This window comes from Dipteris shenzhenensis, chromosome 18 (genome assembly GCF_047967505.1).
Source record: "Dipteris shenzhenensis isolate YYH24624 ecotype China chromosome 18, Dip_SZ_1.0, whole genome shotgun sequence".
Lineage (NCBI taxonomy): Eukaryota > Viridiplantae > Streptophyta > Polypodiopsida > Gleicheniales > Dipteridaceae > Dipteris > Dipteris shenzhenensis.
The window spans coordinates 28,644,164-28,667,045 of NC_141613.1; the positions used below are offsets into that span (position 1 = coordinate 28,644,164).

The 22,882-nt window shown below is 44.2% G+C and overlaps 1 protein-coding gene and 1 pseudogene across 1 annotated transcript in view; one reads left to right on the plus strand and one right to left on the minus strand.

The window, feature by feature from the left end:
* Window positions 1–2,664: 2,664 nt before the first annotated feature.
* Window positions 2,665–22,882, minus strand: part of LOC147891057 (lysine-specific demethylase JMJ27-like) — a 54,723-nt gene continuing 34,505 nt past the window's right edge. Inside the window, exons 12-14 of the mRNA XM_087389906.1 lie at window positions 20,869–20,988; window positions 3,400–3,467; window positions 2,665–3,299 (exon numbers count right to left, since the gene is read on the minus strand). Of these exons, the coding sequence (XP_087246032.1) occupies window positions 3,221–3,299; window positions 3,400–3,467; window positions 20,869–20,988 (267 nt within the window). The 3' untranslated portion in view covers window positions 2,665–3,220. The remainder of the gene's footprint in view (window positions 3,300–3,399; window positions 3,468–20,868; window positions 20,989–22,882) is intronic.
* On the plus strand, window positions 11,088–12,438 carry LOC147891058 (uncharacterized; annotated as a pseudogene).

Consider the following 22,882-nt stretch of genomic DNA (forward strand, 5'->3'; position numbering starts at 1 on the left):
CACACTTATCAAGCTCAAGTAGTGAAGATAATAAACCTTTGTAAAAAAAGTTTTGGTTTAATACAGAGCAATGTTTAGTACTATCAGTCTAGAGTTTAAGGAGAAAAAAGTATCTTAGTATTTTTTTAAAAGGCGGTTAATACAAATTAAAATAAGAGAGAAAAGGGGTTTAATTTAAAAGGAATTTAAAGAAATAGAGGTGGTTAGAAGGGGTTAAAACAAGAGGAAAAGATCTTTAGAAAGTGTAAGCAAAGAGGAAAAAATTAGGGAGCAAATGAAAGGTAAAAAAAGGAGCAAGGTTGTTGCAAGAGAGAGAGAGAGAGAGAGAGAGAGAGAGAGAGAGAGAGGGGGGGGGGGTTAATGCAAGGGATCTTATGAAGGACCATAGTTTTAGAGAAATCATTAAGAATTAAAGTGTCATGGAATAACAAGAAGTAGAGAAGAGAGATAAGGAGCTTATTAGTTATAATGAGAGGGGATAGAGCAGAATAGAGAGGGGGCATTTTTTATATAAAGAAAGAAGGGGGAACTAGATGTAATTAAATAGAAGGAGGAATTTAAGAATTGAGAGGAGGGAAGGTTAAAAGTACATAAATAGAGAGGGGAGAAAAAACGAGTAAAATATAATAGAAGGGGGGATTTTAAAATTGAGAGGGGGAAGATTAAGAAGGGAGGACTTAGGGAAAGGAAGGGAAGGAGAGAGAGGGAAGGCAGGGGGAGGGAAGGAGGTGTTATTAATGAAACAAAAGATAAAAATTAACGTAGAAGAAGCGGGGGTTTAATTTGTTTGGATTAACTAAAGGAAAAGAGAGATAAAGAAGCGAGAGAGGGGGAGAGGGAGAGGGTTGCTTAAAAAGTAAAAGAGGTACTAAAAAGACCTCAGAGCCCATGGTACGATGGAGAGTGTGAATGGACGACAGATCGTGCATAGAGATCCATTCAGAGTATATGAAGTGAGAGGAGAAAGAAAAACATGAGTGTGAGAGGGTGGTAGAACCTGAGAGTCCATTAAGAAGCTTTGAGGAGGTAGCGCCGGGCAAGACCTTCAAAAAATGCACATGAGCAAGAGCCGCGAACTGTGGCGCAACAAAGGCTTTGGCAACGAACAAGCTACGAATTATGGCGTAGCAAAGGCTGCAACAGAGAACAGTGAACGGGGGATTTGTGGAGCGGGCAAGGCAATAGGGAGTAGAGAGTAAGGGGTAGAGTTTGCGAGGGAGTTGTGAGCAATGAGCAATGAGTGATGGAAGGCCTTAGATTTATAGGGAGAGTAGGCTTAGTCGAGTTGGGGGAGTCGGGGCGATGAGAAGTGCAAGGGCGAGAGGAGGTGCACATTGCCAGGCTACAAGTGGTACACATTACGAGAAATTATTAGGCCACGCAGTGAGGAAAGGTAAAGACGGGTTTTTGAGAAGGTTGCGCTCGTGGGAAAATAGAATAAAGAGGAGTTTTTAATTTGAGGGAGGGAGTCATTTAGGGAAAAATTAGACATTGGGAGAGTAGGAGGAATAGGGAAATTAGGAGAGAATAGGGATATTAGGGGGGATAGGGGAACTTAGGAAAAAGGGGGGATTAGAAGAGATGGGAGAATTTAAAATTTTACAAAAGGCAAATTAAGTTATTTAAAAATATAGGGATATAAGGAAAATATAGGAAAAATAGGGAAGCAAGAATTAGTAAAATAGGAGTATAAGAATTAGGGGGTATAAGGGAGACATAGGGAAAAAAGGGGGAAAGGAAAGAGATTCTTTTTTAAAAATTAGGGGAAAAAAAGAAAGGAAATTTAGGAAAAAATAGGAAAATTAGAGAATATATCGGAGAGTGAAAGGACTAAGAGTGCAAATGTGAGGGGGGAGAGGAATTTAGAAATAAGGAAGAAAGAAAAGGAAAGGAGGTGGAAGGGGGGGGGGGGGGGGGGGAAGGAAATGTAAAGTAACTTTAAAGGAAAAAATGAATAGGAAGTGTGTGTGAGAGAGAGAGAGAGAGAATGCTCATACAAAGTCTAGGATTAGATCAGCCTACTGGCCCATGCAAATCCAATGGGGATTGTGTTTTCATGAGTCTGCAAGCTCATCCGATCCTCGCGATTACATTAGCTTGCAAGCTCATGTAGATCCGATCCTAAGGATCAAATTAGTAGGAGGATCGAATCTGCACGACCTTGCATACTAATCCAATCCCTTGATCATCAAATTAGCGTGATCTTGTACACGCTAATTAGATTCGACTGCATCAGCCTGCAAGCTCACTTAATCCAATCATACGGATTGGATATGCATGTAGCTTGCTGATATTGGCATCAAAATTGACCAAATCAATACATTACATAAATAATTTTTTCCTTTTTTGTTAATAAATTTTAAAACTAAAGAAACACGAATTTCTTTAAAAAGAATTGGCATGAAATCCAAGAAACATCAAAATGGATACTCTTTTTTCTACTCCATGATTTGGATTGAGGCCATTTTGTTTACATTAGTGGATTCGTTAGGATTAACTCAAGGATTACATAGACAACACAGTCCGTCAAAGACATGCTGAGGAAAGCCTTCAAGGTATCATGCATACGAGTTTTTCACGAGTAAAATCTCATGCATATACCAGGTATCTTGCCTCAAAAATGCATTTACACAAAAGACGCAACAAACTCACCTGTGTGCACTGTCACGATATTGCATCACAATTGCTACTGATTTTGCTACTAAAGCTTACTACTATACAGTTATATGGCACAAGCAGAAATCATCTGCCTGGCCCCACATGAACCAACATTCGTTTGCCTAAATTGGTGCTTTCATTGGCTGCAAAACAGGGATTCAAAAAAGCTACAGGGAGCTGAACATTAAGATAGGCTTCAGAGCAACTGCTATCCAAATCTAAGCAAAATGAAAATATTTGATCTGTGACAATGAAATTGAATTACATAAGAGCTACCAGACACAGCGGAGGTTGGCTATGGAGATGAAGTAAAATGATAGCATGCTCCAATTCATGCACTCGGAATGGTTTCCCAGTAGGACAATTCTTAAGAAACCAATGCAATTCTAACACATCTGGCCACTGACAGTGCACCAACCTGCTGTCCACCATCTAGCAGCTAAGGTGCTTGCTAGATGTGGACTATACAAAACTTTTAAGGATGCAGCCAAAAGACAAGTCTACACCCTCTGCTAATACTGCAGTGAGAATCTCGTTCCAGGAAGTTGCAGTTGAAATGGCATCAGTCTCCCTCTTTCTTTTGGTCAGTAGTGCCACACTGAAGGTTTGAGTTCTCTAAATTGGGATCATTGACAGGTTGCCTGGCACCAAGGGAAAAGAAGAGGTGGGGGTCCTCCATTAATACAGCCATTTAAAATCAAAAAATGTACAAGCACAGGATTTGAGGATCAGAATCTTTACCTTGTTGACATAAGATGAGTGAGCTCTTTTATCGACAAACTGGCAGCATATAGTGCCATCTTCTTTACCTGACCAAAAAGCTCAAAATCAGTGCAAGGGGAGCTGAAATTAATTGCAAGTAATGCAAATAATGCAAGGGGAGCTGAAATTAATTGTAAGTAATGCAAGAGGAACACTGCACATATGGGCATGAAAGCAGTCCAAATCATTTCATGTGCACAGCAATGCTCCTGACTTCTTATAGATCATGGGATATTATAGCTAACCCCAGAATTTGAAACAAAGGGCTGTATAGAAGCAAGATATTCAGTTTAGGCAATGTCTGCAGCACCAGAAAAATGCTCTCTCTCTCTCTCTCTCTCTCTCTCACACACACACACACACACACACACACTTTTTTTTTGGTGAACTCTCTCTCTCTCACACACACACACACATGCACACACACACGCGCGCACAACCATCATTTTAGCCACAACCTTATAAATGGCAGGCGTAAGTGTAATACATCTCCAATCAGCAAATGATGCACACAAATGATCCAAGCATCTGGCATTTGCTGATTTCGCAAAGCATAATTAATCATATGCAATAAAACAGGATTCAAGGCATCCCAACATGTAAGAAAGAACTCTACAATGAGACCATCCCAACCTGGAGACATGATTTTAATTCATCAATCAGCTCCCCTTTCTGTAAAAGGTGACGAATATTTTCAGATTGTCTCTTGTAGTGTAGGCTTTTGAAAAACTCTTTACATGAACCACCTTTATCAAAGAAAGCTCTTTGTCTGGCCTTAGTTACCCATTTGGCAATTTTCCTGTGGTCATTGCTTTGTAACATATGCTTAGCCTAACATAAACAATCTCATTCTAAGTTAAATACCCGACTTGACTAAGCTCTGTCAAGTTTTGACAACTAATTTTGGCCTCAGCATCTGCCTTCCTCAAGTGATGCATGCGGTTCTTGACACATACTCATGAATTATGAACTGCATCTGAGAAGCAAAAGCATTCCATGCATAATCAATCAACATCGATCTGGCACTGTTCCCAAGGGGGTGCGATGGCATCACAAACCATTTGCTTGTATTCATCATGCTCCAAATAACTCTCGTTAATTATAAGGAGGCAACTTGTCATGTGGTATCTCATGAAAAGAAAAACCTCATCCATAACCAGACATGGGAAAGCATAATCCACCCACATTTGGCAAGTTAGTGCATCATATTGCTGCACATTTAGTATATACCAACGGTCAAAACTTGCTCAATAAGCGGACTGCACATTATGATGAAAAGTATATCCTAAAGGCATAGACTTCAAGTCTTTCCAAAGGACAACAAGACCCAGCTGAGAGATAAATTGAGACCAATGTTGACGTTCAGAAGCCAACATTTCGGTATGCTTTCATTATCTTCTACTGTATCAAGCATTCGCTATAGCAAGCAACCTCGAGGGTGAGAACATTTGAAGATCTTGGTTCAAGCTCACAGAAATCAACTTATACAGCTGAAGTATAGATACCTTGCAAGAAGGAGGGTGATCAAGATTCAGACAGATCTAGATTCCTCTTCTGCGGCAGTTGAAGGACATCTAGATGCCCTTGTAAGGAGGGGAAGATTCAAATAGATCTCGGATCAAGATTCAAATAGATCGCTTCCCAAATCAATACTCTACGATAACAGGATTGAAGTGCATAAACCGAGGCAAATTCAAGTATCTCACCCTGGACAAGACACTGCATAATGATCCATCTGCCTCGTCATTTAAGGCCAATGCTGGCTGAAAGGCATGCTTCACTAGAAACCCACACCAGAATAAGAGTGGTCTCCTGCATAAAATATGTGAAGTGTCTTGTCCGGCCTGCATACACATGTTGCTTGTCCTCTTGCATAGCCACTTTATCAGGCTGCAATTTGCTGACATATGCCCCCACAAGCTTCCATTTCCGAGTGTCACATAAACCTTGAACATTAAAAGTCAAGCATTTTATTTTTTCAAGCATGTTTGCAAATATGTACAAAATCTATGTCACAAAAAAGAGCATTCAAGATTGCATATCAACCTCAAAATCCATGGCAGGACCCTGATGTGACAGTGCATCATGCGGACAGGGCTGTAAAAGAGCAACATCATCCTCTCGGAACAATATGTGACACTCAGTGACTACTGCCCATGTAATACCTATTACAGAATTTTATGCAGGAGCATTCGCATTGGAAGAAACCCTAGTCCAAGTACGAGGTGGAAAAGTCCTTCTGACCATCACTTGTTTTTTTGGGGTCTGCCAACCATCATTTGAAGCTTTTTCCTTTGATTTCAATTGAGTAGCAGTACGATCATCCCATTAACAATGAACACAGCTAATTTTTGCTTTGCCTTTATCCAAGCAGCAAGGGCTGGCTGTTCGCTTTGCTTTTGGATCCAGAAGTTCCAGGAGCATCCTTACCTTGCACATCTGCAGGTATCGCCTCAAGGGCCATTGAGAAGATATTGTGGCATTCAAAGAAAGCACCAGTAAATAATTTCCATTTAAACTCATAAAAAGCACTTCTCATATCCACATTATTGACCGTACAGAGTAGCATTCCGGGGTAGCAATATCTATATCCCACAAAATCCCACAGCGGTTGGAATTTCCATTGTGCCGCACCACCTTACCCAAAGATGCCACAGCGGTTGGAATTTCCATTGTGCCGCACCACCTTACCCAAAGATTTCAAACATTGGGGAAAATCCAAGACTTCAGCCCAGACTGGGCATCTATGCCTGATCAATGATATACACATGCTCTTTTTTTCAGGTGAAATCATGCGCGCGCACACACTCATGTGCGCGGGTGTGCCCACCCACACATACAGAAATTGTTAAGATCCACAATTAACTAAAATATCAGCTTACAACCATGCCAATAGACAGAACCTAACAATCTCTACTATGGCTTAACATTCTAAACTTAAAAATAGAAGTTGAGCACAAAAAGAGCAGATTGCACAAACTCGCTGATTCGCATACTCACAGACATGCTGCAATAAGTACCCAAATAAGCTAACCACTTAGAGAACCTTTTATGAATTGTCATAGAAATTAAACATTTTCATGCTAAATAAATTAGTGATGTCCATGTGTTCCAGAGATGAAACCAGAGGTCAACATGTCTACAGTTTGTTGGTTTTAATAATACAAGCATTAGTGAAGAGCTGGTTTCTTAAGGGTAAGGGGGAAAAGAAACGAAGAGAAGAAGAAAGGAAACCCAAGAGGAGGGAGGACAGCAAAGGAAACCCAAGAGGAGGGAAGACAGCAGGTAAAAGAGGAGCTGCAGTCATAGTCCTAGGCTAGCCCAGTTCGCCAAAGTTCAATCCTCAATCACGGAGCACGGATAAGACCCAACCATGCGAACCCATTGGACCAAAGTCAATAACACATGTCAATTAGTAGGTGGACCCGCTTGGGATGGCCTAGGATTGTAGGCGATGATATTAGAACAAGGAGCTGTAAAACATCTAGCTCTAGACAACCTGCGATGGGACAGTTTTGACTATCTAGGGATTGACCCTGACAAACTCCCAAGCAAGGGGTGAACTTTGCATTGACGCCCTATGACAGGGTGTGTCACGGGGGCGTGAAATTCGAAGTACTTTAATGTACTAGAAGACCGTGACAACTTTAGTTTTAAAAGTCCAAGCATGGGCTTAATAATGTGTAATTAAACGCGGCATGGTGCCTAGCACATAAGCGTAATTAATCCCTAGGCCCAAAGGCATTCCGGTTATTGGGAAATGATGATGTGGCATTGTTAATGGGCCCCCTAGAGGGCCATGTACCTTCAGTGGCCCCCCTAGAGTTCCAGGTGGCTCTAGTGCCTTCTACATGCTCCTTTGCCATTCCTGGACCTTCCTGGGCCTTCTAAACTTCACACGTGTGGTTTTCTCTATCATCTTCTCCCTTTGTTGAGGTTTTGGACTGGTTTTTCAGCCTCCTTCAGCTGAATTCCGTTTTTCTTCATAACTCCTCACCCGTTTGGATTCCTCGACTTCCGTTTGGCCCGATGGCTTCCCCTCTGCCTCCCCTTCGTAGTGATATGCTTTTCCCTCCGTGCGTTTGGTAGAACGGGTAGAGCTAAGCACTTCTTTTGCTGGTCGAATTTGCAAAAGTGGCTTTTTCTGGACCTTTTTGCTTCTACCGCCTCCTAGGCCTCTGCTCTTGCAAAGCTACAGCTTTCTGTTGAATTTCGAGTGGTCCCACGCGCTGGTTGACTGGTTTTTCTCAATTTTGGAGGACTTTCCGGCGATGAAACTTCTCCAAAACCTTCTCAATGCATTCCTCTCTGAAGCACGCTTCTTTTGAGCCCAAGAACTCCCATTTCTTCACGACAGAAGTGCTTCTTTTCGCATTTTTCAGTGGAATTCTTGCTGGTCGGCTCTTGTAAATGCTCTTTTTTCATGCCTTTGCACTCCTCTTTGGCTGAGAATGCAATTGGGCATTGGCTACTATGTCCTCTTGGCGAATGAGAACTTGGTTCGAGTTTTCAAGGCTTGGTGAGTTGTCATTTTTGCTGCCGCAATTTCTTTTTGCCATAAGCTATTGGTTGGCCTCGTGTGCCACCTCTTTCTTGGCTCACAGGTGCCCAGGCAGTGCTACATGAGTCATTCTTTAGTTGGATACTTTGCTGATTTTATTTTGGAGCTTTGAAAAGCTTTGTGAATGCCATCTGGAAACCACTCAAAGAGAGTGCAGCTGGGGTGCAGTGTGTGATTGCATCTGGACAGCCAATGGAATTGCACTCGGAAAAGAGAATGCCTTTGGATTGAGCCTATGGGTTAAGTGCACTTATGTGATGGTGTTCTATGCTTGAAAGCCTTGCAAAGGCTTAGTGAATTGGGGCTGCGTGCTCAGTCGCAGGGAAGGTCTCCCAGATGCAACTTGTATGTGAAATATAAAGAAATACCGCAAGGGGCGCCACGGTGTTTGGGGCCAATCGGGTGCACTTGTCTATGTTTGTTGAGCAAGGGTATTCTAGCCTCCATCCCTTTTTCAGTGGTTTTCTTTGTGAACAAATGGGTAAATGCCAAATGATGATCATGCAATGGTTAATGGTTGTGATATATGCTTTGTGAGCTGTAAATAAATGCTGAAGTGATTAAAGGTTTAGTTCCACTACCCTCTGAGTGATTAGAGGCCGGTTTCATTGGTTCCATTGCCGGGATATTTCTCAAGAGGTGGGCCTCGGTAGTTTGGTGGAAGGATATCTTTGCTGCACTTTTTGACAGCTGAATATTACAACCATAAACATGGTGAGTACCCATGAGCAAGAGAGCTCCACAACTCCTCAAAGGAGAAGGCAGGAAAGCCTTAATGATCCAGCTAGTGTACAGCTGCAGGGAGCACAACAAATGCCTTTTGAGCAGGCCACACATGAAGCTACAACTGAGCTCAACGGTGATACTAGTTCTCAGATGATGCTACTATGTTGAATGCACAGCTTGCAAGTGCAGTGACTGCTTTGACTCAGCTGGCTCAAAATTTGGCTCAGATTGTGCAAACAAATGCCAAGAAGAAGAAGAAATCCAGAAAGCACAAGGACGAAAAGAGTGAGTACACACATGCATCAGCTTCTCATGGCGGACCGCACACTCATGCATCAGTTTCCCATGAGGGACAGCCATCAAAAATGACTCAGAAAGTGACTTCCAAGAGAGAGGAATCACCCAAAAGAGCACTTACGAAAGAGGTACAAAAAGTACAGCCAGTGCAACAGTATGAGCAGCCAGCACAAGGCCTTGGTTTGGGTACTTCTACTCCTCAAAATAATAATGTGCAGTCCATAAATGTGGCTCAACCACCTCAGCCATATTTGAGGCAGCAACCTCAATATTTTAGTACAGATTCTATCTTTGATGCGCATGTCTGCTGCAATTTGTTCCAGAAGGAGAAAAGCCTGCTGCGATTTGTTCAGGAGCCCTCTAGGAGCTGCAAATTCATCAAAGGAAGAGTTCCTGAGGTCTTTGGTTTGGATTTCAGTGGTATCAATTCGCAGTTTTGACACTTTCCTTGGTGGAAACGATCCAAAGACGACTCCATTTGAGGCAGCACAGTTGTGATTTCGAAGAATCCTCCATTTGAGGCAGCAAAGTTGCGATTTCAAAGCATCCTCTACTTGAAGCTCATGGCAATCCAGTTCGGGTTAGGATACACTATATTTTTCTATTGGATTTTGCCCAAAACCATCCAGAAGGAGAAAAGCCTGCGATTTGTTCCAGAAGGAGAAAAGCCTGCTGTTATTTGTTCAGGAACCCTCTAGGAGCTGCAAATTCATCAAAGGAAGAGTTCCTGAGGTCTTTGCTTTGGATTTCAGTGGTATCAGTTCGCAGTTTTGACACTTTCCTTGGTGGAAACGATCCAAAGATGACTCCATTTGAGGCAGCACAGTTGTGACTTCGAAGGATCCTCCGTTTCAGGCTGCACAGTTGCAATTTCAAAGGATCCTCCACTTGAACCTCATCACAATCCAGTTCGGGTTAGCATACACTATATTTTTCTATTGTATTTTGCCCATTTTTATATTGTATTTTGCCCAAAACCATCCAAAGACTCCTTTGTTTGAGGTAGGACAGTTGCGATTTCAAAGGATCCACCGCTTGAGCTCATCCCAATCAGGTTCGGGTTAGCATACACTATATTTTTCTATTGTATTTTGTGCAAACCACGTAATAGTGGTTGAATCACACAACCAAAAGCAACTCCAACCCTTACTTCATCGCGCAGCAGGCCGGCTCATGTATACGTTTCTCATTACTTGGTGTTTCCGAAACATGGAAACACTTGGGAAACGCCTGCATGCAAGGAGCATTGGGAAAAATCGAATTTGTGGGCCATTCAGCGTAGGTGGTTGGTTACTGGTGGTGACGAATTGAGATATCCAAATCTCTGGATTGGCGTCCACGAAGCTTCCACAAATCTTCTGATTGTGATAGCTTCCACAAATCTTCTAACGAGATTGCTTAGCGCAATCCCCTTCCTCACAGTCCTTGTGACCTACATGCACCCACGTATGACAAAGAAAGGGGTGCAACTTGCATGCACGCCCTTATTATCCCAATCCTGCGTTGATAGCGACGTGCTGTGTATTGCGTTGAGAACTGGCCGAGCCTTCGACCACCGTTCCTCTCCATGGACACCCGTTGTGGCGATGCAAAATAGTCGACATTGTGCTCGTGGTCAGCGATTAATTTGAAGTCCTTTACTTTTCATGATAGTTTGACGATTTCACGTTTTGACAATGGCTTTTGGTTGGTGCGTTGTGCAGTTGCAAGGTCGTTGTAGTGCATATCTCTCTCTCTCTCAAGGTCCTTCCGCTCCCTCTACTCTCTACTCATATCTCTCTGTCTCTCAAGAGCCTTCTGCTCCCTCTATTCTCTAGTAGTCTTCTCAAGCCATTATTTCCTCCTGCTCCATGAATGATGGCACCAACGACGATCAATGGCAATGCTTTTGTATGCATTGCGTCCCAAGAGAAGTCATCTTTTCTCATATCTCTTTTGCTCTCTCCCTTGACGATGCAATCCGTCGAAGGGCACTAAAGTGCAAGAACATAGACTTCATTTGTCACACTTGAGTGGTATTGTCCCTTTTACCAACGACTAGAAGCTGCCTGCCAAGGGAACAATAGAAGGAGAAGAAGGCGATTACCAGAGCTATCACAGTAAGGTCTTTTTACTTTGTTCAAGATGCCACGCTCTACACAAGATCCCGAGCCGCTTTGGAAGCATGTTGAAGAAAAGGGTACCTTTGCCAAAGGAGGTAGCAAGAAGTGGTCGTGCTCTTTTTGTGGATTGGAATGTCATGGATCATACTCTCGTGTGCGTGCCCATCTTCTAGGAATAAAGAACGTTGGTGTTCAAGTTTGCAAGAAGGTGCCAGCAAATGACAAGGCAGCCATGGCACGTGAAGATCATGAATCTTCTAGCAAGAAGCACAAGGGTACTGTTGGTACCAGTTTGAGTGCAGGCCCGAAGATTTTATCTCAATCAACCATGCCACTGTATACAACAATGCTTTAAGGGAGGAGGTTGATGAGGCTGTGGCGTGTTGCTTCTATGCCAATGGATTACCATTTTCTCTTGCACGGTCTCCATATTTCACAAACATGGTAAGTGTAGTTGCTTCATTTGGAAGGGGATATAAACCTCCAAACTACGAGAAGCTCCGTACCTCTCTTTTGGAGAAGGAGAGAGCAAGAGTCTTAAGGAGCCTATCCACAATTGAGTCTACTTGGCCGTACTATGGATGCTCCATTGTTTTTGATGGCTGGACAGACACAGCAAAGAGGCCTCTTCTCAACATTGTGGTTTGCAGTGCACGAGGAATTGTATTCAAGAAATCCATAGATACTAGTGGAGAGGCAAAGACTGGAGAATACATTGCAGCAGCATTAACAGAGACTATATTGGAGGTGGGCCCTGAACATGTAGTTCAGGTTGTTACTGATAATGCCTCAAATTGCAAGCTAGCTGGTCATCTTGTGGAGCAAGAGTTCAAACATATCTTCTGGACCCCGTGTGCTGCCCAGTGTTTGAACTTGTTGCTGAAGGATCTTTCAGCCCTGGCGTCGATGGAGTTGGCAATTAGTCATAGCAAGGAGGTGCAGCAATTCATCTCAAATCATGAGGCACCAAGAGCTATGCTATCCAAATTTTCAAAACTGAAGTGGGTGAAGCCAGGTGATACAAGATTTGCAACAAACTTCATCATGCTCTAGCGCTTGGTAAACGTAAAAGCGTCCTTGAAGCAGATGGTTGTCAGCCAAGATTGGGATGATTGGACAGGTCGCAATGATGAAACTGTTCGGATTCAAAACACCATACTGTCAACCTCATTTTGGGATGAAGTGGAGAATTATGTGAGAATGTGTTGGCCTATCATGCTCATGTTACAATTAGTGGACAAGGATGATGCATGTCTTGGTGTGATTTATGAAGGTATTGATCAAATGCTTGAGAATATAAAAGAGCTAGGAGAAAGCAATGGAGACATTTAAAAAATCAAGAAAGACTTGCTATGGGCAGCCCTTAGGTGGTGGGCAGTCCAACCAAGAAGGGCCTGCAAAAAAGAGCAGAAAATTCAGTAAAAAGAGGCCATGGAAAGCTCAATCAGAAAACCAGAGGGACAAAGACAGGATTTACAGCATAATTTGGACCAAAGGGCAGAAAGTAGAGGATGAGAATGTCAAAGCATGACTATCCACTATCAAAGAGGTATGTAAGCTACAAGATGCTGAAATTGAATGCTTACAAAAGAAACTGGAAAGATACAAGAAGGATGAGTTTTCAAACATAAGTGCTCAAATGAATGACGACATGAAGGGATGGCAAGAAGAAATGCATGCAAAGTGGGCAAAACAAATTGGAAAAATGCAGATGGATATTATGCGAGATATGGACATGAAAAACAGTCTTCTTACATTCAAGATAGAGAGCTTGGAAGCTCAGGTGATTAGTCTTCAAGACGAGAATGTAAAATTGAAGGCAAATATGCACAGAGATGAAGGGGAGCTTCAGCCATCCCTACACAAGGAGCTGAACATCTGTCATCATTAGGGAACAAATGAAGCAGCTCAAAAGGGCAAAGGGGACTTAAGAAGAAGGATGCAAGATCATAGATGAACTGAAATCTGAGAACGAGAAACTCAGAAAAGACTTGGCATTCTTGCAAGATGCTATGAAGGGTAAACATGCTGAATTCACCCAGAAAATCAAGAAAGGAGAGGCTGCAATCCTGGAATGGAGCAATGTGGTCAAGAAAGGTACTCCTGTCCCCAAGAAAGAGTTCATTTCAATTGCTCTAGAGGAGGATAAAAGGAGAAACAATAAAGCCCTAAATGTCTTAGTCCGAGGCCTCACAGTAGGAGATACTCCTATGGCAGATGCAAATGCTTTGTTCACCAAAATGGGTGTGAACTTGACATGTGAGACAGCTTGGAGAGTTGGCAAGCCCGATGCACCTACAAGGCCACTTGTGATGAAGCTCCGAACAGCCATGGATAGGAAGACCCTCATGAGCACGAGGGTGACCTTGAAAGGAACCCGGATCTACCTGGACGATGACCTCACCCTCCTACAGCAGGAACACCGGAGGGAAGGTATGGTACACGTCATGGCAGCGAGAGAGGCAAGGAAATGGGCTGCATACAGAGTTGGTAGGGTGATCATACGAGAGAGAGGAGATCATGACTGAGGGGAGAAGGAAGAAAAGGAAGAGAAAGAAAAGGGTGAATTATGACGGTGTTGGGCCAAGGGGACACAAAGTGGACTGAGAATTGTAGTGTGGAATTGCAATGGCACACTCTGGTCTGATCACAGTGGTTTCTCAGAGACATACACTGACAGAGACATGGTCTTCTATACTGAGACACATGAGAGCCCCGAAAGAGGACTGCCCACTGTGACACGATATACATGGGAGTCATCTCATAGGAAGGAGACGAGGAGAGACACTAGTGTGCAGGGTTCGGGGGGAGTGGCTATCCTTTTTAGATCACACATGACACCTCCCATATCAGTGGCACGGAGAGAGGAGCATGCACGACACATGTGGATACGAGTCCAGCTACTAGACGCACAACCGATTCTCATAGCAGTGTGTTATTTCCCCCCAGATACTTCATCCTATGCACATGAGGTCAACACAGAAGGGCATAGCTCATATGAGTCAATTCAGGATGATATCACTGAATTCTCCAGGCAGGGGGACATCCTCCTTCTTGGTGACTTCAATGCACGCACAGGGAACAGGCAAGTGGGCCTACTGGACTTTGCATCAGATTCCCTCATAGTACCAGAACTACATGCAACTGAGCTCGGGATAGTGAGACACTCTGCAGATGCACCACAGGTGAAAGAGTATGGACGACATCTACTTGAGCTAGGGGCTGTTCATGATTTGATCGTTTACAATGGTCTACAAAGATAGCCATCATCCGGTGGTCTCACTTGTTTCCCACATGGCGGAGGGACAAGCACAGTGGACTACCTATTGGGTCCCTTGGCCTTTACCTCACGGATATACGACTTTATTGTGCCCCCTCCCCCACTCAGTGCTGATCACTTGTACTTAGCCTTTTGTATCTCTACCACTATGCCAGTCATAGGGAGGGTCCCCCCCACGCCCACTCATGTCCAGGTTCACTTTGATTGTGCCCTGGACCCCATCTATGTGAGCAACTTGGCAAAGGGACTTCCAGCCCTACTACTTGGAGATGTTGTAGACCTCGCCCACGCCTCAAACACCCTTGCCACAGTAGTCATGGACGCAGCCATCAGGTCTTTCCCCACGACGTGCCTCACTAGGGAAGATGCCACGGAATCCTTGGTATGATGATGAGTGCAGAGAGATGAGAGCTCACCTCACATGTGAGCGAGCCCTTGGCCACTTGACATCACCTGAGGCACAGCAGATCTCACAGCAACTCACACGTCGTAAGCGGCAGGCCTTCCTCACCCACAGAATAGACGAGGTGATCACTTCATTTCGAGGGAGGGGTCCCACCATTGGTTGGGGGCTTCTATCAGAGGGGAAGCACCCTATACCCATCATAGACCCAGGTGTTTGGCACACTTACGCATGCTCTCTTTATGATCTCCCGATGCAGGCACCACCTAATATGTCCACTATGCCCAGGCCCACCACTTGCCACTTGTTCACTACACAGAATGTGCGGGCTGCACTCAGCCGGCTTCATAACCGGAGAGCACAGGACCATGAGGAGCTACAGATTGAGCATTTCGATCATGGACAAGAGGTTTTGGCTCCGGTACTAGCACAGATGTTCAACCACCCTCATGGAGTACCACCACCATAGTACCAATACACAAGGCAGATGAACCCATGGATACTAGAAACTATCACACTCTCATGATTGGCCACACGCTGACCAAGATCTATGGATCGATACTGGAGAGGGAGATCAGCAGTCATACAGAGGCACATGGGCAGTGTGCTCTAGGGCAGGCAGGTTTCCAGAGATAGCACTCCACTTCTTCACCTTGAGGACTATCATTGAGGAGGCGAGGTCGAGACGCCAGAAAGTCTACGCTTGTTTTGTAGACTTTCAGAAGGCCTTTGACACTGTCCTGCGATCCCGCATGATCAGGAGACTACAAGATATGCAGATTCCAGAGATTCTGATCTGGGAAGTGGTGAGCGTATACAAGTCCGTCAGAGAGAGAGTTCGTGTCCCCTATCAGACTGGGTTGAGAGCACGATCGGAGTAAAGCAGGGATGCCCTCTCTCACCGACTCCCTTCGGGCTCTACATTGATGAGATTACATCTTTCATAGACCGTCTAGGAGGCGAGGGAGCACCACTAGCAGACTTGATGATACAGATTCTACTATACGCAAATGACATAGTCCTCTTGTCATCTTCAGCAAAGGGGCTACAGAGACATCTAGATGCCCTAGAGGAGTTCTGCAAAGAGAAAGACCTAATGATTAACCTTGGGAAGACCAAGGTCATGATCTTCAACACCTCTTACAAAGTGCTTCACCGACATAGCTTTACATACCAGAATCTGCCAGTGGAGATTGTGCAGTCCTACACATACTTGGTGCAGTATTCACAGGGCCAGTTTTCACGATCAGCCAGAGCACGACTCACACAAGGGCATGGTGCTTTGGCTCGACTAGAGCGACAATGCTTCCAGGCGCACTTCTAGGATCCACCGACAGAGTGTTGGCTTTTCGACACTCTAGTGAGGCCGACTGCCATGTATGCGGCACCTTTTTGGGGGTGTGATATTTCGGCAGTAGAATGGAGGAGATTTGAACGGCTACACGTGGTTATGGGCTCTACGATGATTCAGAGTAAGCCCTCAGTCCCTGAGTTTGCCATGACCCCTGACAATCCCTCTCCAGGTTGATGCCATTTTTCAGACAGTGAATTTCCTCCACAGAGTTTGGGACCTACCTCGTACGAGACTTCCGAGGCTGGCACTAGAGTCCTCCGTACGCCTAGCAGAGAGGGGGTAGGTACAGCATGGTTTGCACGCATCACCACATCGTTTGCCAATCACGGCATTCAGATGGAGGCTTCCCCCATTTCAGTATAGCATGGATGCACCCCCATTTCAGTTGATCCCACGGGATGAGATTAACCGCATCATACGGTTAGATCTCCTCCAGCTCCACACATCTCGCACTTGGGGGGGGGACCAGGAATGCCCCACCAAGACCCAACTCTACTATGACCACTTTCTGAGAGCATCGGAGGATGTACTCATCATCAGACCTCAGTATCTCGAGGACAGAGGAGTCTCACACGCACTGAGGATTGCCATCGGACATATGCAGGTCTCGTTTCATCAGCTGAGGGTCTAGGTAGGGAGAGTTGCACGCATACCCAGAGAGCAACGGACTTGCAGGTTGTGCACGATGGGGGCGGTCGAGACAGAGGAGCACTTTCTATGTGTCTGCCCAGCCTACTATGAGATCCGAGGGTGCTACCACTGCCTTTTTCAGAAGGGGTACAGCTTTGGTCCACTCTCACGACTAATCCACTTCCAAGACCAGGTCTGTATTGGGCTCTACCTAAATGGAGATGCGACAACACAGGGAGACACTACTACGACATATCAAAGAGCAACAGGATGGGACCCCCGCACCACAAGGTACCGAGGTAGACTGAGCGCATAGACAAGTCACGGATTTCTATGCATTTGACTCAACCCCAAGGCACTCTGGGATAGAGGAGGAGCTAGCCGACATTAGAGATATATGGATTGGTGGAGAGAGCCGACGCAGCACTGCTAGGCGGGGGACATAGAGACTGTACACGGCACGACAGGCGACCAGAGCACACACGATCGAGGTTCAACCTATTTCAGCTCTCCTTAGGGGAGATCGACCAAGGCGAGGCGTCACCCTTGACGCAGCTCATCGGATCCAGAGATCGAGGAGACCACGCCCTCCACCACCACGGAAGACATCCCGACAGATGCAGATACGTGAGCTCTTTGCATCTCATCAGAGAGCCACCATGGAGCCTGGATACGTGGAGCCGGTTCATGCACTTGGGACTCTAGCTCTGAGCACTTGATATTTTCATGCCACCCTCATGCTATTTTGCTACTTTTTTGCTATTTTATACTAGTATAGCATTTTAGTACTCAACAAGGGCCTTAGTGAGCCCTTTGCCCCAGCCCACAGTGGTCTGTATGAGTTGCTTGATTCCATACTTTGTCCCATAGGCCTCCTACGGACGTTAATCTCTCTCTCTCTCTCTCTCTCTCTCTCTCTCTCTCTCTCTCTCTCTCTCTTGCCACATCACTGCTAACATGTGGCAATGCCACATCAGCACATCAAGGCTCCCTTGCTGCGGTCACACGGGCTCCCACCGGATTGGCTCCAACTTGACAGAAAAGTGCAGAAGCAGAGAAAACATGTGAAGATTCTCTCTATTACTGCATTTTCCAGTTCACCAAATAAACAAGGGCAGATACTTACATTGCACAATGCCTACACGAGCATGTGTGGAGGACATTTGGGGGAAACAAGCACTTGAAAATGCCATGACAGCTTAAACAGCAGGGACCACTCCAAACATTACGTCCAATGTCCTCACCAGCCTCCAAAAGATATGCCTTGCATTGATTGAAAGAATCAATAGCTTTTATTCTACTTATGTGGCCCTCCTTGCGGAGAAGGCACATGTAGATAAAACACTAGCTGAAGTGAAAAAGCATGGAGGGAAAATGCAGGAGGAATGGAGGAAAGAAAGGGGCAAAAAGGAGGAATGGGAGAATGAAAAGGGTGAATGGATATGCAAACAAGCTCCAGGACAGGGTACATGCTTTGGAGATTGAATTGCAGCAAATAAAGGACATGAAAGCACCCCCGGAAGGAAATTGCAAAGCAATGGAGGAGCTGAAAACAGAAAATGCCACTCTCAAGAAGGACATTGCCACCATACAGGAAACAATGCAAGGCACAAATGCTGAGCTTAAACAACAAATCAGCAAAGGGGAAGCTAAGATGTTGGAATGGAAGGATGTGGTCAAAAAGGGCACAACATCCCCCAAAAAAGAATTTATCTCCGAAGCACTTGAGGAGGAAAAAAGGACCACCAGCAAAGCATTAAATGTCTTAGTGAGGGGGCTTCGAGGATAGCGGCACGTCACAAATTTTTATGCATTCAAGTCAGCTCCAAGACACAGTGGGGTGGAGGAGGAGGAGCTAGCTGCTATGCGAGTAGCCTGGATTACCAAGAGAGAACTGCAGAGGCCACCCACGACACGGAGACCACCCAGAGCACACTCGATTTTGAGGTTTGCCCTATCACAGCCTTCATCAGAGGGGACCGCCCAAAACGAGGGGTCACTCTGAACATAGCTCAACAGGTTTAGAGATCGAGGAGACCACACCCCCCTCCGATGCCACAATATGAGACAGCTAGACAAACTCAAATTTGAGACATTTTCACCGCTCATAGACGAGCCACCACAGTGCCCGGTTTCGGTTTCTGAGTTTCTAGTCCAGTTCCAGTTCTCAACCTTCTCCCGATAGCAAATAGCACATGATATGATATATTATATTTATTTATTTTTGTACTTGTTTTTGTTTGAGCCAGTGAGCTCTTTTTATTTCAGCACAGTACTCAGCAAAGGGTCTTAGCGTGCCCTTTGCCTCAGTCCCTTGTGGCGTTTATTTATTTTTGTACTTGTTTTTGTTTGAGCCAGTGAGCTCTTTTTATTTCAGCACAGTACTCAGCAAAGGGTCTTAGCGCGCCCTTTGCCTCAGTCCCTTGTGGCTTGTATGAGTTTTTCTCTTTGGTGTCACTTTGTCCCATAGGCCCGCGAGGCTTTCTGTGGACGTTAATATATCTTTCTTTCTTTTCTCACACACACACACACACAAGTGTGCAGGAGCGCGCGTGCGATGCGTGTGTCTCTGAGTGAGAGAGAGAGAGAGAGAGTAGAGCGTGTGTATTTATGTGGGGCTTTTTCTTTTTTTGCCCGGGGTAGGGGGGGAGAGTGGAAGGGGGGGTAGATAGACATTTGTACGTATGGCCCATCATGAAATATGTTGCATTCCTTCTGCAGCCATCCTGACAAACTAGGCTGGCACTCCCCCCTCAAAGGCTTAATTTGTACCCCCACCCAAAAAAGAAAAAATAAGAAAAAAGCATGCATGTGACACTTTGGATGGAGCATCTATCCATATACCACCCATCACTACAATCATTTATTGCATTCTATTGCTTGACATGGGCTTTTCAAACAACCAATAAAATCTAGCTTTGGATGACACATCCACTCAAAGGGGAGCTCCAAAATGTGGGTTTTCTTTTCACCGCCTTTAGTGCTTCACTAGGTGAACCTTGGTGTTCCAATTCACCACTTAGGAGTCAGACTCAACTTGGGCACACTACAATTCAATGAATCTTGGAGTACCTTTATTATGAACCCCAGGTCATAGCATGAGCTAGCATTAATGATGCCGTTAGGTGCGAGTTATGGACCCTTTAAAAGGGGTGGGTTATTATTTTCAAGTATGGGTGCCCATAGAATAAGGACACCCTTGGGTGAGTCTATATATGAGTTGAAAGCCCATTCACAGGATGGATTCCTTGAGATATCAGGACCTTAACCAAGCCTACGCCTAATTTGGCCCAACACCTGGACTGGTGGACTCCCCGTGGTATGGGACAAGGGGGTTATGGCCAAGTATGCAGGGCGGTGCTCAGGTCACATCAGGCTCAGAGGGTGATCCTTTATATTGGATCTACGGCTAGGTGGTAAGCTTGCCAACTCTCGCAAATGGTCTTCCTAATCTATGGTTGTTTTGCAGGACTTGCTGTCATAGTAGAACCTAGACTCACCCCAAGCTTGGGCCTAGCTAACCCTTCCCTTGGGTGCCCACCCATTTCAACCCTCATTTAATTAGACACCCATGCAAGACTCAAATTTAAATCCTAACTTCACGAAGTTAGGACACATCTCATGCTTCAAAATGGACACATACGACCTTACTAAGAGCACTTAACAATAGTAGAGCTCCAGTTGAAGCAACTCCAAGTATACTTCAATATAAGTGTGGTGGCCCAACTACAAAATAACAATGGTAAAAGTACAATGTTTCAAACCAGACATTATTTGCTAATTCAACATTCTCCTAAGTATTAGTTTGTTATCTTTTACATGACTCTGAATATTACAAAGCGCATTTTGTAAACTATCCACCACATTGATCTCTCTTGGGCAATATTTGAACTCTCTTGGAAGCATGTGACCCCAATCTCCCAACATCTTTTGACCTATGATGGAGAGGCTCTTATCGAAGCAGCCATTTACAACAATAAATTTGTTTAAAGTTTACCTTTCTTTCAATCCATTTTCCTAAAGTGCATAGAAATAAAAAGGGAGAAAAATTCAACGTGTGCCAATTTAAATGAAAATAACTTTAGAGAAAAATACCTCCAACTTGTCCTCTTTTGCACGATGATCTTTGGGAAGCAATCGGTACTCTTCCGTCAAATGAACACATTCTTGAACATTCTCTGGTGATACAAAATCTAATGCCACTTTGATGCAAGACTGCAAGTCAAAATAATTGAAAAGATACACATCAATCTTCACGAGTCTCTGATTTTTTAAAGATGATGCACGTAACCAAACAACATCAAAATTCATAGAAAGAAATGTAGAGCACAAAACATTTTCTTGGTACGGATGCATTCAATGAACTGATTTTTTCATTACTAATGGAATCTGAAAGAATAAGCATGGAAATTTAAAGACCTCGATCTCAATCCAACTCAGAACAAGTTTAGTGCACTAAGACATTAGATGGTTAAGGACTTCACATGTTTTTACCTCGGTCTTTGCTCTTAAGCACAAGTCCAAAGTTTGCAATCTAGTCAAACACTTAATGGCCTTGGTTGAAAATCAATCTAAATAGAGGTTGTAGTTCGGAGATGGGGAGATGCATGCTAAAAGAAAAAGGGCTGCCACACAAATTTTGGATCCAAGCCATTATGTGCTCAAATCCGATTTTGAGAGGTGTCCCATGGAGGCACTTAAGGTCATGACACATTATCAAGTACGGTTTGGTCGTGGGCTATTTCCACACATTCAGTTGTGTAGCATATGCACATGTGCCTAAAGAATTGTTTGGCGAACTTGATGACAAGGCAAAAAAGTGCATCTTTATTGGCTATAGCAGTGAAAGCAAGGAGTATAGACTTTATAATCCAGTCACCATTGCTGAAAATGCAGATCTGCCCATTCCTCGTTTTGATAGGGTCCTTCTAAGCCCTCTAGCAGTGTTGCTGCCCGATCCCTTTGATGTTGCACCTAATATGCCACGTGGAAATCAGAATTTGCAGCAAGATACTCCAAAGTTGATCAGTTCTACCTATCGTTCCTAGGAAGAGATTGATGATGCCATAGCACATGAAAGTATAGCAGTGCAAGACGTAAGATCGGTACCTCGTTGGCTACTCCGGACTCTTGAGGACAGCGAGCTTTCAGCACCACTTCTTAGCTGTACACGAAGTGGCACTAGAGACACTGAGGATGTCCATTACCGTTCATGTCTACATGGTTAGCAAGTCTTACTCCAATTCTCATTGACAATCAGAGTTCCATAGCCGTGTGGCACAAAGTCTTGTGTTTCATGCTCGTACAAATTCATTATCATTATGTCAGGAAGCAGCTACATGCACAGGACATCGGCTTCATCTTCTAGCCACACAGCAAAATGTGGTAATCTCCACCAAAGCATTAGCTCATCCAAAGTTTGAGGCTTTTCACAAAGCTTTACTTTTATATCCATTGGATGATTGATGTTTACCTTGTACATTGTGACATTGTCATTGCACGGGTGTGTTAGAACATTATGGCAGTGGCCAATGTTACGTAATAAGGGGCTAGGGACACTTTTCCCTTTATTAGGATTTTTTGCCCCTAACCTTAGTTAAAGATTGAGTTTGTGGGTGAGTTAGTCACCATACATCTTTTAACCCCCGTTAGGATCCATCCTAGGGTTTTGTCTCTATGACTACCCTAGGTTTGTACTTCATTTTGCATTGCTACAATTCATTGCTTCAGCTCCATTCTCTCACTTCTCTCGCTTCCATTTCCAACAACTTCAAATGCTTCAACTGCTTCATACAATCAAGTGCACACTTCGAACCAAGCTTGGCACATGACGTACTCTAAAATGAGTCCCAAGAACTAAATGTTATATATACCTTTGTAAGACTGGAATATGTCCAATCATACAAATTTAGATTTTTTTTCATTCTAAAGACCAAAAATCTACACAGAAAATAAAAGAGAAAATGAAAGAGAAGAAAAAATGGAGGTAAACCAAAAAAAGCAAAAGGAAGACATACTTAGCAAGCAAAGCAACACTTATGTCGTCATCAGTGCCCAAGCATAAGCAGCTATACTGGGTTTCTAAAGATCTGCGGAGTCTCTTGGGCAA